The sequence below is a fragment of the Herpailurus yagouaroundi genome, unplaced genomic scaffold, assembly GCF_014898765.1.
Source record: "Herpailurus yagouaroundi ecotype Mexico unplaced genomic scaffold, PumYag 206, whole genome shotgun sequence".
In the NCBI taxonomy this organism is placed as follows: Eukaryota; Metazoa; Chordata; class Mammalia; order Carnivora; family Felidae; genus Herpailurus; species Herpailurus yagouaroundi.
In genome coordinates, this window is record NW_024412437.1 from 1,874,163 (window position 1) to 1,893,314 (window position 19,152).

The window sequence follows — 19,152 nt, forward strand, 5'->3', positions numbered from 1 at the left end:
ACAAATCTCTAATTCAGAAAAGTGCTGTAAGTGTGGGCTCGTCATCAGCAGTGGGAGCTGGGGTTAAACCTGTAAAAGAGCATGTGTGTGTAGGTTTTTCTCCTGGTGGCTGGAAGGTGAGAATTTGTGGCTGTGGCTTCTGTTCGTTGTCAGGGGACGGCGTGAGAAGAGGCGGAGTGTGGAAAGCCAGAAGGCGTGTGCCTCGAAGGAGCCCTCGTGCCTGCAGGTAGGGAGTGGACTGCAGGTAGGCGCAGTGGACTGGAAGTAGCAAGTGCACAGCAAGCCTATTTCTGGTGTGGAGGAGGAGAAAACCCCACACCCAGCAGGAAGGCACCACACCTTCCGTGGGGAGGAAGGCTCCAGAGCAGTTGAAGACAGGGGGACTTTGCTGATCAGAGCCAGAGAATGGCACGGGACCCCAGGAAAGGACTGAAGGGGAGAAGAGAGGCTCCGGTTAGGGAACGTAGAGAGTAGCAATGGCGATGAACCACAACAGAGGCCCTGGGAGCATGATCCGTGGGATCCGCTGGTCTTGCAGACAGACATCCAGACAGCTGTGATCTACCAGGACAATGGAGTGAGTGCAGGTGAATGGAAAGGATCAGGGACGTGCACAAGACAAGGCTAGGTCTGAAAGGGCTACAACGTGAATTCTAAAAATGGTTATGAAGAGAAAAAATGAAAGTAGATCTGTTATCCACGATATATTTGAGTAAAATGAGCAAATGAAACTATACACCGTGATGCTATTTTACCTTAAAAGCTGTGGTATGGGTGGATCTCCCATATAATGGAGTATGTAGTTGACCTTCGGACAATGTGGAGATCACAGGTGCCAAGGCCCCGTGCAGTCAAAAATCCATGTATAACTTCTGACTCCCCAGAAACTTTACTACTAATAGCCTACTGCTGACCAGAAGCGTTACTGACAAAAATTAAGACATTTTGTATATGTATTATATACTGTATTCTTATAATAAACCTAGAGAAAAAAATATTAAAATACTATAGTATTTTATAGTACTATACGAAAAAATTCATGTATGAATGGACCCAGGTAGTTCAAGGGTCAACAACTATAACCAATAGAGACATCTGGAAGAATAGGCCCCAAACATTAATAGGTGTCACTCTGAGTGATTATACAAACTTTCATTCTGTGCTTAATGTACTTTAATACTATTTGAATTTGCTAAAACAAGTATAATGATACTTTTATTTTTAAATATTACATGTTTTAGGAGTACTCTTAAGTTGCTAGTTCTGCCAGCTCTTTACCAAGCTAAGAAATAAGTAGGAATAACCAAAAAGAATGGGTGAGGGAATTTAGCAGGAAAAGGATAGGACTGCTAAGCAAAGGTCAAAGAAGAGGGGAGGAGGACACATTCAAAGATGCCAACTTCTTTTCAAAAAACAGAAAGCAAATGAAGTGGTAACTCAGCAAGTAGAAGATGTTTCCATCCAAGTGCCTGTGGAGAGGGAAGAACGCAGGAAACGCTCCTGATCATGCATTTGAAAATGTACTTAGAACCGCGATATGATGTAGGAGTGGCGAGGGAAAGAGGCGGATTGGTGGAAGTTTATAAATCCTTAACTACCATAAAAGGAAACTAACCAGACGGTTTAAAATTAATGAGTAATATTAACATGCCACTTAGAAACATGGAAGAAACATCAGAGCTGACCGAATATTTGGGATTAATGCCATCTGGAAAGCAAGACTGGGGCCAGGGGGAGGGGCGATGAAGGTGGTTTTTCTTTTTTCTTTAAGGTTCTTAAGTGTATATGACAAACTTTGTATGTTTAGCTGTGTATATGCATTACTGGATGGTGGGGCGCTGGAGAATTAGCTGCCTCCTCTGAAAAACATGGGAAGGAAAAGGAAGAACCAGCGTTGAGGTCAGCCAAGAGAACAGAGCGTTAGTGAGGGGGCTGAGGATACAGGGAAAACTTACTTGCAATGGCAAGAAGCACCACAATAAAAAAATGAGAATGAGAAGGGCACAGCAGATAGAAGAGTGTCATTAAGAGAAATGACATAAACTACCAGAAGAATCCAAAATTGGGGCTAGAGCTGCAACTTAAAAGATCTGTTAAAATCACAATTCTAGACATGCTGAAAACCTGTTTTATCTGGCATTCTCAGCCATTCAAACCTTACCCAGCTAATTGGATTGATAGGACCAATTTCTTCTTGTCTTAAAAAAACATGAAACTCATCTGCCTTTAAAACTTTGCCCTCTGAACAAACCTGGAAGCATCATGCTCCCTGATTTCAAACTATATTACAAAGCTGTTAAAACAGTATGGTGTTGGCATAAAAACAGACACACAGATCAGTGGAACAGAATGAAGAGCCCAGAAATAAACCCACACATACGTGGTCAGTTCATTTACAACAAGTGAGCCAAGAATATATAGTGGGGAAAGGACCGTCGCTTCGACAAATGGTGTTGGGAAAACTGGACAGCTCCATGCAAAACAATACATACGCAAAAATTAACTCCAAATGGAGTAAAGACCTGAACGTAAGACCTGGAACCATAAAGCTCCTAGAGGAAACATGGGTGGTAAGCCCCTCGACATTGGTCTTGATTTTTTTTTGGCTTTGACACCAAAAGCAGAAATCAATTAAGCGGGACTACATCAAACTAAAAAGCTGCTTCTGCACAACAAAGGAAACCAACAAAAAGGCAACCTATTGAATGGGGGGATGTATTTGCAAATGAGATAAATCTGATAAGGGGTTAATATCCAAAATAGAGAAATTCATACAACTCAGTAGCAAAAAAACTATCCAAATAAAAAAAGGACAGAGGGGCTGAAAAGACATTTTGCCAAAGATGACACACAAAGGGCCAACAGGTACACGAAAAGGTGTTCAACTCTAATCAGGGAAATGCAAGTCAAAACCACCTCACACCTGTTAGGATGACTGTTACCAAAAAGAAGTGTGGGTGAGGATGTGGATTGAGAGGAAACCATTGTGCACTGTTGGTGGCAATGTAAAATGGCGCCGTCACTACAGAAAATAAGGAAGTTCCCCCCAAAATTAAAAATAGAATTACTGCATGGCCCAGCAACTCCCCTTCCAGGTATTCATCTGAAGAAATGAAAACACTACCTGGAAAAGATACACGCACCGCCTTGTTCCTTGCAGCTTTAACGATAGCCAAAATATGGAAACTTAAGTGTCAGTAAGAGAAAGTGTTTATTGAAACATAATGCAATATTATTCAGCCATTAAAAAAAAGGAAATCTTACTATCTACAACATGATGGGCCTCAAGGGTGTTCTGCTAAGTGAAATAGGTCAGAAATACAAATACCTAAAAACCAACGAAACGGAGCTCATAGAACCAGAAAAAAGGTTGGTGGTTGCCAGAGGTGGGGGGCAAAACGGGTGAAAGGAATCAAAAAGTACAAACTTCCAGTTATAAAATGAATTAAGCCGGGGTGCCTGAGTGGCTCAGTCGGTTAAGCGTCCGACTTCAGCTCAGGTCATGATCTCGCGGTTCACAGGTTCCAGCCCTGCGTCGGGCTCTGCTGACGCCTCGGAGCCTGGAGCCTGCTTCGAATTCTGTGTCCCCCTCTCTCTGCCCCTCCCCAACTCGTGCTCTGTCCCTCGCTTTCAAAAATAAAACATTTAGAAATTTTTTAAAAATGAATAAGCCACAGGGATTAATGTACAGCATGGCGACTATAGTTAATATTGTATTGCATATTTGAAAGTTGCTACTGGGTCTTAAAAGTTCTCACCACAAAAAAATTTGTATGTGGTGATGGATGTTATACTAGACGTTACCGTGGTGATCATTCCATATCTATACACACACCAAATCAGAAAGCTGTACAGCTGAACCTAACATTACGGGTCAGTTATACCTCAATTAAAGATAAAAAATACTTTGCCCGTCTGGTCTCGCTCCTGCACCTGGCCGCACCGGCATCGTCTCTGGGAGAAGTGAGCGTCTGAAAGGTGGAGTCTGATGTGCGTCTTCACTCCCAGTTCCTGTGTTGAAAGTCAGAACACTTTGAGAACACCTGGCGGGGGGGAGGGGGGGGTGCGGGCAGGAGAAATACCCTGGAAGGGTCCCTCACCCACCCAGTGGGGTTTACAGCTCATATTATAGACTAATGTGAATCTAGATAAACCGTAGCCCAAAATACCCACAAAAGTATGCGATCGGCAACGGTTGAGCACATTACCCTGGAAACGTAGCCAACTGTATAATGAACACAAACACAAGGAAGAAGCCATATCCCCCGCAGCTGGCACAGAGCCTGACACGTAGTAGGAGCACAGTAGGTATCTGCTGAATGAACAGAAATAAGTCCGTGCAAATACCTAATAAAATGTAATTGTAAAATCTGGCTTGTCCAGTTTGCTAGGAGTGTTAACATAGGAATGTAACCTTTTTCGGTATAATTACCTCGATCCTGTTAGGAGGCTCTGGTTCTGTTTTACATATCCTAACTAAGCGTTTGGGATATAAAATACAAACAAATGCAGTGGGTACCAAGGTTACACTTCGTTATAATGAAGAGACAAAGCTTCTAGGTCGCCCCACAGCAGAAAAACGGAACACACACCAAATCAAACTTCTGGGTAATTTATAGATTATAAAAATACTAAAATGCTGGGGCATCTGGGTGGCTCAGTCAGTTGAGCGTCTGACTTCAGCTCATGATCTCATGGTTCATCAGTTCGAGCCCCATGTTGGGCTCTGTGCTGACAGCTCGGAGCCTGGAACCTGCTTCTGGTTCTGTGTCTCCTCTCTCTCAAAAATAAATATTAAAAAAAAAATACTTAAATCTTTACTAACACTACAAGTTGTAGATAATAACCAGTAAACATGGCAATGTGAGGGGCGCCTGGGTGGCGCAGTCGGTTAAGCATCCGACTTCAGCCAGGTCACGATCTCGCGGTCCGTGAGTTCGAGCCCCGCGTCGGGCTCTGGGCTGATGGCTCAGAGCCTGGAGCCTGTTTCCGATTCTGTGTTTCCCTCTCTCTCTGCCCCTCCCCCGTTCATGCTCTGTCTCTCTCTGTCCCAAAAATAAATAAACGTTGAAAAAAAAAATTAAAAAAAAAAAAAACATGGCAATGTGAGACAAAGCAAAAAAAAAATTTTCAAAATGATGTAAAAAACGGACACTATGCCATCCTGTGAACTGTAATAAACCACTACCACTCACACTGCATCTCCTGACCTTCCTCTCTGTGTGGCCTGTGCTACGGAGAGACCCACACAGGCTACAGGCTGCATGGAAAACATCGCACCCGTTCCTTTTTCCACCCATATATTTAGTGGACTTTCATCCACTATCATTTATAGAGTTGTGGATCACGATCCCTAAGGTTTTGGTTTCTCGGAAAAATGTAATTGGTTTCTCCTTTTCATTTCGAGTATTTGACCGCTCAACGCCACGGGAGCAAATGAGGCCCCCCAGGGGCCCGGACAGGCACGGTCACGGGATGGCCCGCTCCCCAGCGAGCCCAGGGCAGCCTCAGACACCCAGCTCCACACGGCCTCCCAACGGCTCCTGCCAGCCCACTGACGTGCCGTGGCAGGAGCACACCAGCCCCTTCCCCGCTCTACCTGGAGACACGGGGGGTCCCGGGCGCTCCGGAGCGCTGCAGCGCGACATGGGCCACAACTAAGGCAGGCACGTGAATCCCCTTAAACTCCTCACTTGATGCCTCATACGCTGTCACTGTTTGCAAAGCCAGTCGTGAAGCTTTTTTGTCCAAAGCAATTCATTATAAACTCCGTATTCTTTAAAAACTTCGATGCTGTGACAGTGCAAACAGCATTCATTTTATTGCTCAACTTCGGCATGGGCACATACATAGTTAATTTTTAGAAACCATTTATACAGATGTTATTGATAAAGCTCATGTAACAACGGAGTGAAAATACAAAGAATATCAAAGCTAAAACACTCTGTAATAAATACAAGTACAATGAAAATGATAAAACTTTGTTTTTAAAGTCAGTTTGAGAAAAGGAAGAATATTACATTAAGTGGACTAATTACATCTAGAAACAAAACAACTCAGCGCTTGGTACAATCGTCACCCTCACGTAAGAACGTTCGATACCACAAATGGCACCTGTCGGCCGTGTGCTGCAGCTGAACAAAACAGGCAGAAAAGAGCTGCTCTATCAAACCGTAACGATGACCGGAACAATCTCTAACTCCTAACAGTGCAACCAGTTCAATGCACTGGAAGGTCAAAGCAGACTTAGTGTTGTAAAAGAAAGCAAATTACCTTGGATTTAAAACGAAAGAAAATCTGTGCTCTGAACTGTAGGGGGGTAAAAAAAAAAAAAAAAAAAAGACGATAAAAATAAAACACAATCAGGGCAACAAACTATGTGCAAAACAAAATGTACACTATACACAGCACTATTTAAAAAAATCAAGAAGACCCTTTGCAACAAAACTCACCTCTGTACTGCACATGAGCGCTCAAAAGTTCATACTTAAGCATTCATGATGGAAAGGCAGGGTTACAGAAAGGTGACCTCCCATACCGGAAATAGCACGGCCAGAGGAAGAGATTGGGAAAAGCCCAGCTAAGAGGGATATGTGGAAATAAATATTCACATTAAACACGAGATGCAAGTCCAAGATTCAATGACACATTGGGGGGTTTGGTTTGCTTAGCACCTATTTGGAAGAAATCAGGTAACCTCATTTTGAAAATGAAATCTAGGTCGTGTCTTTATAAATTATGTTGGTGATACCATAGACCGTTAGGGTAGATTTCTTTTAAAGCTCTATTAAGTCATTATTATAAAGTTAAAAAGGCACTCAGAAGCGATGGTATGAGCCTGCTTTATTGTCCATTATGACAGTAGCATTTATCACTGCATCCGTCAGTCAAGATTTCTCTAAAGCGTTCGTCACGTACTTACTTTTTAGAAGATTAGAAGAGTGGGCACAATCATGCTGCACTAGCGCTTTAATATGAGACAGACAGACCTGCAACCAGTAAGGTACTATTGTGAGAGCTGAACACTGACCATCCGATAGCTCAGAAACCTCTTCTGTACATTTCAAGATGTTCTCAGGTACTACGAACAACGCAGCGGGGAAACACCAAGTGTCTGGGAAGGAAAAGGTCCGCATAAGCACGTTACCCCCGCACAGTTATGACTAGGACTAACCTGCACGCAGCAGTCCGATCTGGCTGAATTTGAAATGGATTCAAATACTTAGAAACCACACAAGTAGTTCTCAGCTTTTTTTGTTTTAAACGGCAAAATTTCCGCTTCCTTTATCCCCTCCCCAGCCTCCCACCCCATGAAAGCTTACTTGGAATCCCAATACACAAAATAGACAAAGTGGGGGCTGCTCTGGGGAAAGGGGGTAGGGGTGGGGAGCTGGCGGCTCCTGCCCAAAGACCAACGAGGCCTTCCTCGCCCTCTCTGTCCCTCCTGTCTTAAGCCAGTACTTCTGATGCACCTCGCGGGAACCCCTTGGCTCCTGGACACAGACTGAAAACCAATCCATCAAACGAAAGAACGCAAAGGACCTATCACTTGATCATTAAGCTGCAAAATTTAAACAGAGCTCTCGTTAAAATTTGCCCTTGCTTCACATCAATGTAAGAAATGTATATATATAGTGCAGATTTCTGATAGCTGAATTTAAAAATTCATCCATGACTTCAGATTTTTTCAGTCCCTCACTCCAGAACTTTGGCTGCCTTCTGGGTCACACACCTTGAAAGCCGAATCTGGAGATTTCAAAATCAGATGCTGATCAACACCCAGGGAACTGGGATTCCCTCACCTCCCAAGTGAACTCTCCGGTTCTAAAGTAATTTATACCAGAGATCCAGAATCACTATTGCTTCAGTAATCCTACCCCCTGCCCCATCCCATGCCCACTTTATTAGGTAAAAACAGGATTTTCTAAGCTTGCTATATAAAATTTTTCCTTTTTCATAATTTTAGCTGATTAAAACGTCATGAGCAGCTAAACAAAGATTCTGGATGGTTTACTTGATAGAAACTCAGACCGTAATTCAAATATAATATAAATTAGGTACACTTGTTATAGGAGACTTTGGTTTACAGAAACAGCATCTGTATTAAAGATAAGCTGACCCAGCAAAAGAATGAAAATCCCATCCCATCTACATGATCTGAGGAGCAATAAAAATGCAGTATTTCCATTTAAGATGAAAAGTAAATCCAAAATACCTGATCATATTGATTCAAGATAAAAAATTAGGGTTTTTTTAAAGTCTCTTAAAAACAAGGAGCCCTGAATGCATCTTACTGTATCAAATAAGCTAGTAAGTTTAGACTAAATGGTTGCATTAGGAATCTGACAACCAAAATTATGTAGCTGTATTCCAGGAAATTCGTGCTTGAAAAAAATACAAAAGACTCGCTTAGGCTAGGTTGAAACATATAATGCTTTTAAAATATAATGCTTTGCTATAGAAAAATGTAATTAAACGTGTAAATGGCTTTTTTTTAAAGATAATGATTCCTTTAGCCAATTGTTTACAAAGGTAGAATCGTTCAAAATAATTTTATTTCTTTTTACAAAGAGCAAGTACAGGAACTGTTCAAAATCATGTATTCGATCCAAATGAAATGTGATGTGTACCGACTGCTGGAGTTGTCTTGATGTTTGAGAGACTTGAAATCTGTGGAGCGATCTGAATAGATTACCTTTTTATAAAAATAGTAGTAGTCTTTAAGTGTAGAATACTGCCTAACTCTGGAAATGTAGGAAAAGTCAGCATTCTTTAGGTTCAAGATATTAATTTTAAATAGCAGCTGAGTGTGGCCTCATGGCAAAGCATAAAGACCTCTTTTTTCCTTGAAAAGGAATTTCAAAATTGTCCTTTCCCCTCACAGTGTCCTAAACATTTTTTTTTTTTTTAGGGGGGGTGGGGCATTTTCCTGTATTTCAGCATTCCGGGCAACTTTGCTGAAAGGAGGCTGTCGGTCAGGGTATAAATAGAGTCCGGGGTAAATCCGTGAAGTTCATCATTCCACAGCAAACCCACATGTCTCTTCGATGGCCGTTAGCAGCTTTTCGTATAACTTTTCATAGCTTTCATAGGGCGGAATGTCTATTCGATTGAAGCTAGAAATAAGCACATCAGATATAACGCAGTTTATTCAAAGTCGGCAAACTGGCCTCCTAAGTGTGTACTAATACGGTCATATCACTTTTTGTGACACGCAGAAAATTACAAACAAAGGCTGTATTTCTCTAAAGTAGAAACTGCCACTTTTGGGTTTTCCTACCAATTTCTGAATAATCTTAAATCACTTAAAAACTGCTTATCATTCCTTTTAGAGGTCCTTTTAGTAATAAGAACAGAAAATGAAACATCGGTTTAAAACTAACACACACATACATGGAAGGATGGGAAACTGTCAAAAATAGCTTACCACGTGTGGGCCTTTGGCAGGTTGTTGGTGCAGGCATCGATCTGGTGTATGGTGAAGAGTCGTGGGCCAGCAGCACCTGCAAAGCAAGTAAATGTGGGTCACGTCCCCGCCCCTGCCTGCACCGGTCTCCAAAATCTCGGAAGAAAACTGGTACGTAAACCACAGGGCCTATGGATGGGGATACTGGTGACTACACATAAGCTGCCAAGGGCAGCAGGCAAAGAACCTGGGTTTTGAAAGCTGGAAATGACCTTGGAAAACACTGGATTCCTTAATATGCTAGCATTTCATTTGACAAACAGTCCAGGATGGAAATCCTTCACCAACTTCTATCTTCTAAAAAAAATCAATGTGCCAAAAGCGTGAGAAGAAAAGTAAATGGACAAATCCAAGATCAAATACACACACACACACACACACACTCAAAAAGATGACAACCTAAATACAAATTCAGGTTTCATGCCTCAAACTTGGCCGAGAACAAAAGATTAGCAGCCTATGGAATAAATCTCAGTTAACATAAGACACCCCATCAACGGGTATGCAGAAATACAGCTTCACTTTACGCATCTGGGTAGTCGGCTAATGAGAGCTCTCCAAATGGGGAATGTGAGCACAACTCCAAGTGCGCTTTCCCCATGGACTTCTGACAGGTGTACTGAGGCCAACACTGCTGAATTATGCATCAGTCTTGCTGTGTGCGTCCTCAGTCACCGCCAGCAGCTTCGGAGGTAAAGGAAGCAGCCGCCCCTGCGTGAAGCTCCACTGTCATTAGCAACGTTACCAACTCTCCCCCAAACGAAACCGCTATTCCATGGAAAACAATTCTTACAGGTGGAATAGGTTTGTAAATGAATGGTCTGATGCCATGCAATAATGGAAGTGCTCTGGCCAAACAGCTTCCACAACTCAGGCTGCCTCTTTCTATTAAAAGAAGAAAAAAGTAGAGGGAAGAGGCATCCCAAGTGGGTGTAGGTTTTGCAGGGTTGAAGTGTGAAGGTGGAAGGGGATGGGCTTTCCCTACAGGAATGTGCAATATGAGTTAAGGGCACGGTGACCCGAAAAGAAAAGGCAAGCATCGTCACATATGGTCTCTAGCGTGCAGCACTCACTACAACCACAGAGAACCCCGGCAGCAGAGGCTCTTGGGAGGGAACAAAGGAAAGGAAGGAGAAGGTATCAAGATACGAGAGCTATAGCTACAAGGCAGAATGAAGAGATCTGTTTATAAGCCTATGGCTTGTAAACCACGGGACCCAAATATCGACGCCCTCCCCCAATCCTCGGACACCATATCGCGTGTTTCCTCTGGCTTTTCTACCTTGTAAAGCCTTGAAGCCCTGCAGAGGCACTCTAGATGATCCTGTCACAAACTGAAGTAACCGTGCTCTTCGCTCTTCATCAAAGAACTCCACAGCTTTCCAGAACCACTTGACGACATTGCTGTCTGGCGTGCAGTGTTTTAACCGGGTGTTTACCTTCCAGTCATTAACATCTATCTTTCCAAGTCCACAAATAATGAGCTGTTAAAATATTGCACAAATAATGAGCCAATGGAAATCCAAGTCAAGCCAAAAATTCCTCAAAACAGAACTTTCGATCTGTAGTGCTGGCTCTCATATGGCGGTTCTTTATCATCAAGGGTACACATCATAATTGTCTGGAAAGCTTTTCAACATACACACACCATCAGGTCCTACGTTCAGAGGTTCAGATTCTGGGAGCCTGGGGCGACAGGAGGGATCTGGACTTAAAAAGCTCCCTGGGTCCCTACTTACTGCAGGTCTGTCCCCAGGGTCTGAGAACCACCACGCTCACAAACATGACAAGATCAAAGTTCAAAATTCCCACAGAATTCTAAATTCTGTTTAATGGACAGAAACTAGATTCAAAGAGTAAATACGGTCTGCATGTGCCTTCCTTAATACCTGCATCATACTACTATGGGTTTTAACACTTATTCGCTTGGGGATTTGGACAATTCGGTTCACCTCCCTCGGCCAGCGGTTTCCTCTGCTCCGCTACATCCTGTGAAGGAACCGTACTGCTCGCTCAGGAACTCAAGAAATGGGTGTGGAATAAGCAGTCCTGATCATCTTCAAGTTGTATCAAAGTACGAAATACATGACTGCACTGACAGAGAGCTCTGCCTGACATCCTGATGTAGGGTCAGCACAGATGAGCCGTATCAAAATCACTCTGATACTATCAATACTCACATATCCTTAGAACCCAAGACTAACTCACCTCAACAATGTGTTTAGAAAAGTGAAAGATGATAGGGTACAATGTAAAGCATAATGTGAGCTGCACATCCTATATTTTATAATTAGTTCTAATCCCATATCACATACATGCATATATACATATATATACACATACATACACACGCTTTAATAAAAAATTTTTAATTTCATTAGCAGTAGAAAGTATGTAATAAGCCTTAGGCCTACTGAATAAAACCTCCACCAAAGCTTTCATAGGGTTCTAGAAAGATTACTGAATCATAGCCACACTCAACAGGGAGGTGGTGATCCAAATAGGATTACAGAAGTTATTTATATCACAAAAAATATTTCCTAAATTCTTTTCTTCAGAGGAATGGTAATTATAAGGCCAAACTCCTCATCTGTTGTATGAACAGATAAAAATGGACTGTATTTCAACTTTGCTGCCATTCCTTCTATGTTTTCTTCCTCTTCCTGACCACTTCCTACTGGCCATTTCCCTAAGGAATAGCTCAATCATGAAAGGAATGGGGATGATACTGAATCAAAACAATCTTTTGAGATTTGCTAACAGGTCTGTTAAAAGATTTATAGTTTAGAAAGCACACTGAAGTTAATGAATAAAATCAGGTTTTACATTTATTCGTAGATTTCAAATATTTATGCTATCCCTAGCCACTAATTAAAATATGCCCCTGGAAGAATAAAACCTCATTGTTTTCTCAAAGTAGTTCAGTGGAAATTCAGATGTATTTGGTTAAAGGTCTTAATTATAAAACCAGACTACAGGTGCTTTAAGGGCCAGCTTTAAAGAAAACAAAAACAGGGGCGCCTGGGTGGCGCAGTCGGTTAAGCGTCCGACTTCAGCCAGGTCACGATCTCGCGGTCCGTGAGTTCGAGCCCCGCATCGGGCTCTGGGCTGATGGCTCAGAGCCTGGAGCCTGTTTCACATTCTGTGTCTCCCTCTCTCTCTGCCCCTCCCCCGTTCGTGCTCTGTCTCTCTCTGTCCCAAAAATGAATAAACGTTGAAAAAAAAAAAAATTAAAAAAAAAAAAAAGAAAACAAAAACAAATCAGTTAACTGTTTATTACTGCTACTGTTAGTAATGAATATTTCCAAAGAGAGGAAAGATGTTTAGATGCAGTTTATCCTCAGTGTTTTAACTACTGCCTCTATGGTCTCGACTATCAAATGCTTTCTCGCAAAAGTTAGTGTAAACCAATTGAGACTTGGCTTCTAATTCAAATAAACTGCAATATGGTAGAGACGAAGTAATGAAGTTTTATTTAATTAAATCAACAGCCACTTAATTAGGGAAGAGAAAACAACATTAGAAGAATGTACACCTAAGACATGAAATCGGTTGAAAATGAGAAAGGATAATATGGCCAAATAAGTTAAGAATGTTCACAGTGTAAGAGAGACGGCTTATTTGTAGCAATTCCAAAGCAGGAAAGACTTTTCCCGTGAATACCAATTCTCGTAGCAGCGCACCGTGAAGCTTCAAAAGCACCAGCAATATGACTTTCCTCTAAAACTAAGTTAACAGAAAATCCCCAAACTTTCCTTGTTACACTAAATGATGTCATGACCTTAATACACTGACCTCTAACTCCTTCTCATCGAATGTCTTCAGCAGATGCTGTGGAATTACTTCATTAAATCCTTTCTGCAGAGCCAGGAACTGTGCCTCAATGCCTCGTAAAAATCTCCAGTTCACGTAGAGCCTGTAAACATTGGGCGGGGGTTTCACATGATCCATATATTCAGATTGAGTAACTATTACGAATCTCTACTTCAGCAATCTTGCACATCACAAGCACCTGGCATTAAGAATTTAGTCCAGAGTCTAAAGGAATTTCAGATTCCCAAGCGTGCTGGAGGCCGCGCTGTGAGGCAGTTCACTGTAAGTTAAAAGTTGGAAACCTTCTGCTAACAAAGCAACTCTGCAGATCACAGAGAGGGCAGGTCAATGGCAAGGCGGCTAGAGAATCGATGGGTCTGGAGTTAAAATCTTGACAAAACTTCTCTCTGAATTCTAGCATGCATGCCACCAACCAGAAAAAAAAAAAAAACAGCCCGTGCAACCAAAACTGATTATTCTTCTAGTTTCACTTGAAAATGTCATCTGCGTGTGCTGGGTGTTTTGCTTCTATTTTGGGGGTGTTGGCTCGGGGACAGGAGGTAAAGAGACTCCTCCTATCGATACAAAATGACAACAGTAAAAGCCAACAGTGTGCACTTTCTGATTATGCACTCCTTGTTCCCTGGAGGCTTTATAAAAACTGGAAGATGTAACTAAATTAAATAAGTACATAAATAAAATTAAAAGTACACTAAATAAAATTTTAAAAGTACACCAAACTATACCTAATGTATAGCTTCACTTATATTTTTTACTTGGACTTATAACTGAATTGCCTTTTTAAAAAAAAAAAAATCTGTCTACCCAGGAAAACTTCTCCATCTCAAAAATCTCAGAACTATTCCCCTGCCAAATATGTCAACATTTCCTCCTGGCTTGGAGAAACGATTCTCTACTTTCAGTAATAAGTTACTTCACATGAGACCCTTTGGCGGATCTCCTTTTTGTCTGTTTAAGAGGACGGCAAAATGACACCTCCATAAAAAGCCTTTCTCTGTAACTTTTTTTTCTCCCAAAACTGTATCTGGTAAGAGACAGGACAGCGTGCTGAAAGCATGACAGAGTCTTGGCAAATGGGGTCTAGGACCCTAAAGTGACACATTACTGAAATTCAGGAAATTCCCATCCATTCTTTTCTTTTCCAATTTAGAAACGTAATACATGATTTTCTATGTAAGGAAAATCAAACATTAAATGTGAACAAAGAGTCAACACTGAAAGCCCGTTCTATTACCCTCTCCTCCCTCTCTACTTCCAGGCCTGGCACCTGCACCCCCTTACCCCAGGCAAACATTTGACCTGGTATTCAGTCTTCCTGGACATCTTCCGAATAATTATAAAACAACACAGACTTTTCCCCCCCCATAGAATTCTTATAAAACTTGCTTAAAAAAAAAAAAAAGTGTTTTGTTGTTGTTGTTGTTTCAGTAATCTCTACACCCATTGTGGGGTTTGAATTCATGACCCCAAGATCAAGAATCACATTCTCTTCCCAATGAGCCAGCCAGGTGCCCCTAAAACTTGCTTTTTAAATCTGACATCTTCTACAGTCTATTTATTTGTATTTATTTTGAGAGAAAGATTAGAGAGCAAGTGGGGGAGGGGCAAAGAGCGAGGGAGACAGAAACCCAAGCAAGCTCCGCGCTGTCAGCGTAGAGCCCGATGCCCTGCTTGAACTCCTGAACCGTGAGACCATGACCTGGGCCGAAATCAAGAGCTGGACGCCAGTCAGTTAAGTCTCCTTCTTCTAAATATCAGTCTCTTTCTTCTACATATCCATATAGTATTCTGTTGAATGTATGTATTTAATCATTCCCACCTAAAAACATTCCACCAGTTTTCAGTTGTTTTCACAAGTAATATTTAATTGAACATCCTTAAATTTATTTCTTTAACGTGTTTCCATAGACTTGATTCCTAAAAACAGGGCTGCTGGTTGAAAGGCAGAGGCATTTTCATTTTGACAAGCAAGGTTACTCACCACCATACTAACGAGGATGCATTTTCACTTTGGTAGCTGTTATCAAATCGCTTTCCAAAAAAAAGCTATTCCAACAGACTGTTGGGCCTCATGTGTCAACCAGGAAAATTTAAGCCAATGAGACTTAGAGACATCTCTTGTGTACATGTGGTAAAATAGAGTTCAAACTCCCATATTTGATTACCACGGTTTTATGTTTAGAAGAACTTTAGTTACCACAGGCCAAATGATCTAACCCAACTTCTAAATTCCTAAATCATCCGGTGATTATGTAAAATTTGAAGAGTATTTTCTCATACTCATCCCTTAAACTCACAATGTGCTTCCTTCTAAACAGGACAAGGGCTGGTGTCACAGCCCAGAAGTACTGTCAGCCAGCTGCGGCAGCTACATGACAACTAGGTGCATGCACCGTCTCTCTTGGTGTTCCTGCCTCTACACCGCCCCTCTTCCACACGAGCCTGCACTGGCCTGTGACTCGCTTTAACAGAAAGAACACAGCAGAGGTGATCTGGCCAGTTCCAGGCTTAGGCCTTAAAGAGATCTGACAACTTCTGCTCTTGTGCTCCGGGAAACCAGCCACCCCGTAAGAAGTCCGGTTATCTCGCTGGGAAGAGAGAAGCCATGGGGAGCATTAAGAAGCCACCTGGGTGGCTGAGTTGGTTGAGCACCTGACTCTTGATTTCGACTCAGGTCATGAGATCAGGCCTTGCACAGAGCGCCACACCGAGCATGGAGCCTGCCTGGCACTCTCTCTCTCTGCCCCGCCCCTGCTCACGCTCTCGCTGTTAAAAAAAAATAAACATTTTTTTTAAAAGAAGGGGGGGGGTTGTTCTCAGGCACCACTTGGAGATAACCAGGGAGGCCCAGCCTACAGTGAGAAGTAGACCCCAGAGGGTGACCCAGTGGCCATTCCAGCCAGTCCCCAGCCATTTGAGCCATCCTAGCTGAGGCATCAGATATGTGAAAAAAGAGACCATCTCGATGTGAGCCCCAGCTGACACCACAGGGAGGAGCAAAATGCTGTCGCTATTGTTCTCTATCCTTATTACTGACCCACTGAATTGTGAGAAAAAATAAATGGTGGTTGTTTTGAAGACACTAAATTCTGCAGAGGCCTATTTTGTAGCAGTAAGTAACGCTACCTAAATACTTCAGTGTTTCTCCGTACAGCCGTTCAAGAGCATTAAAACAATTCTTAGGCTTGAAAATATAAAAGTGTTTACCTGACATATTCTTTTTTATTTTCTTCAGTAACAGGGATACTCTTGCCATTTGGTTTAAGTTCATGCTGAATAATTTCACCATATGCATTATGTTCGACACAGAAGGTATGGTCCAAAACACCTGTAATATCATTCTCACTAGAAAGGAAAAAGAGAAGAAGATATTTAACTGGAAAATCTAAAATACAGATCCTTCCGATCTCTTAACTGGGGAGACAGATAAAATGAGACTGTTTTAGAACATAACAAGTACAGGATCAGATTCCTTTTGCTAGTACTTATGCTACCATACCTCCCAGTTCTTGCGCACATAAGTCAAAGAGCTTTAACCTTCATCAACACAGGAAATGTTTTACTTCCTGAGTAAGGACAAAGAGCCCTGCCCAAAGCTGGACTTTACAAACAGGGAAAACTTAGGTTATGTTTAGCTTTTAGGTAAGAAGCCTTATTTGAATCCGGGTATTCCCGAGCAACCAAATGCCTGAGTATCCCAAGAGAAAGCTACTCATGTATTTGGTAAAAGTAAGTATGGCCCATGTATATTCATAAATAAATATTCTGACAAAACAGAACTCATTCTTACAGATCCCTTTTTTAAAGTATGGCTTCAACAATCACTACTTTCAGCAGGAATTTACTCTTCTCACACGTGCGGGACTGGAACAGAACTTGTATCATGTCAAGGAAATCATTACATGTGGTAATTTTTAAAACAGAATATCCTACCTTTTTTTTCCTTTTTAAAGTAGTAACACTAACTTTTAGGGATTTGAAACACACAGGAAAGCAACAGAAAGAGGGAAAGTCTTACGTGGTCTTAAGACTCAGATAATCTCTCTCAATATTTTCTGTGCATCATTTAAAAAAATTTTTTTTTAAGTACATCCATTTTGATGGGGCGCCTGGGTGGCTCAGTTGGTTAAGCGCCTGACTTCGGCTCAGGTCATGATCTCACAGCTTGTGGGTTCGAGCCCCACGTCTGGCTCCGTGCTGACAGCTCAGAGGCTGGAGCCTGTTTCGGATTCTGTGTCTCCCTCGCTCTCTGCCCCTCCCCCACTTGCACTCGCTCTCTCTCAAAAATAAACGTTAAAAATTTTTTTTAAAAAACAGTACATCCATTTTGAAACAGTTATCTGTAAGGCTCACATTCTATCTATAAGGAGCGGACACAAGACTCAATACATACAGAATCCACACCAAACTGTTGTGAAGATCTGGATCAACTAACTCCATGTCATCCAAAGTAATGGACTTCCCGAGCAACTGTTTATAAAAAGGCAATGTGAAGCCACCATCAATGTAATGTCCATGAAACACAGCCATTCCCATTATTCGTCCAACAAAGTGGAAATAGGATAAATGTTCCTGAAATTGAGAGAAGTTTACATATAAATATTCAAGTTAGACACTACACAGGGAATTTTTAATAAAAATTAAATACACAACATTCATCTTTTTTATAAGTAACAGTTTATACATTCTACAACTTATTTATATGGAGTAGGCTATCATATCAAAGGTTAATAATCATCAGGGAGAGTTTCTATAGCACACGTTCAAGATCCTCTCCATTGCTAAAATATTACACCAGGGACGATGCTTCTCCCAGAGAGTACAGTCACTTTGTAAAAATTACCTTTAGAAATGAAGTCCAAACTACACTCCCACTGTCGCTTCATGAAACCACTCAACAGATGCATCGTCTTCCTCTCCTATCTTACCTGCTGAGCCCTTTACAATCCTGGCTCTGTCCTAACACATGGTAAACACCTCACAAACACAAGCGCTAATTACACTGGCGTAATGGGCTCCCCAGGCACAACCTTCACCTAAAATCTTCCCAACTTTATAAGGGGTTCCCTGCAATGAATCTAGCATGTTTGGATGTATTTGTCTATCATGATAAACTGTTAGTTGGATATTTGCATTTTCAACTCTTTTTACTTCTCCAGCTAGTAAGTAATCTTTAAGCTCTTTAAAAAAAATTTTTTTTGAGAGCAAGTGAGCGCAAGCAGGAGAGGGGGAGAGGGAGGTAGAGAATCTTAAGCAGCCTCCACGCCCACCATGGAGCCTTGACACGGGGCTCAATCTCACGACTGTGAGATCATGACCTGAGCTGAAATCAGGAGTCACCCAGGTGCCCCTTAAGCTCCTCTTTAAACCTCCCTTTTAGCTTAAAAATAGCTTTTGTTTCTCTTTAAAAGAAAACATTTAGAAAATACTGACAAGCAAAAACAAAAAATCACCCATAATCTCATACCCAGAAATAACCTCCATCAGTATGATACTACAGAGCTTTTCAACGTTCACACACCCACATATCTACCAACATTGTATCATACTGTTCTGTAACCTTCTTTTCACTTAGTATATCATGAATACCATCTTTATAGGTCATTAACTATTGTCCCATAGTGTCATTTTAGTGACTATATAATATGCCATTCTATGGAACGATAACAAATTAATAAGAGCTACGAACTATTGTTGAGTGCTCAGCAGTATGTAACAGGGTTAACAACGTACAGCGCTATGCTCAATACCTAATGTGCAGGGTCCCGTTTAATTGTCACAACCCTTCTCTGAACTTCAAGCTACGATTATTATTATTAGCAATGATAAAATGGAGCCTTAATCACAAAGCT

The 19,152-nt window shown here is 41.6% G+C and overlaps 1 protein-coding gene across 1 annotated transcript in view; it reads right to left on the reverse strand.

The window, feature by feature from the left end:
• Positions 1–5,796: 5,796 nt before the first annotated feature.
• Positions 5,797–19,152, reverse strand: part of SMURF2 (SMAD specific E3 ubiquitin protein ligase 2) — a 119,591-nt gene continuing 106,235 nt past the window's right edge. Inside the window, exons 14-19 of the mRNA XM_040452123.1 lie at positions 17,694–17,872; positions 16,508–16,645; positions 13,262–13,382; positions 10,749–10,950; positions 9,428–9,503; positions 5,797–9,116 (exon numbers count right to left, since the gene is read on the reverse strand). Of these exons, the coding sequence (XP_040308057.1) occupies positions 9,017–9,116; positions 9,428–9,503; positions 10,749–10,950; positions 13,262–13,382; positions 16,508–16,645; positions 17,694–17,872 (816 nt within the window). The 3' untranslated portion in view covers positions 5,797–9,016. The remainder of the gene's footprint in view (positions 9,117–9,427; positions 9,504–10,748; positions 10,951–13,261; positions 13,383–16,507; positions 16,646–17,693; positions 17,873–19,152) is intronic.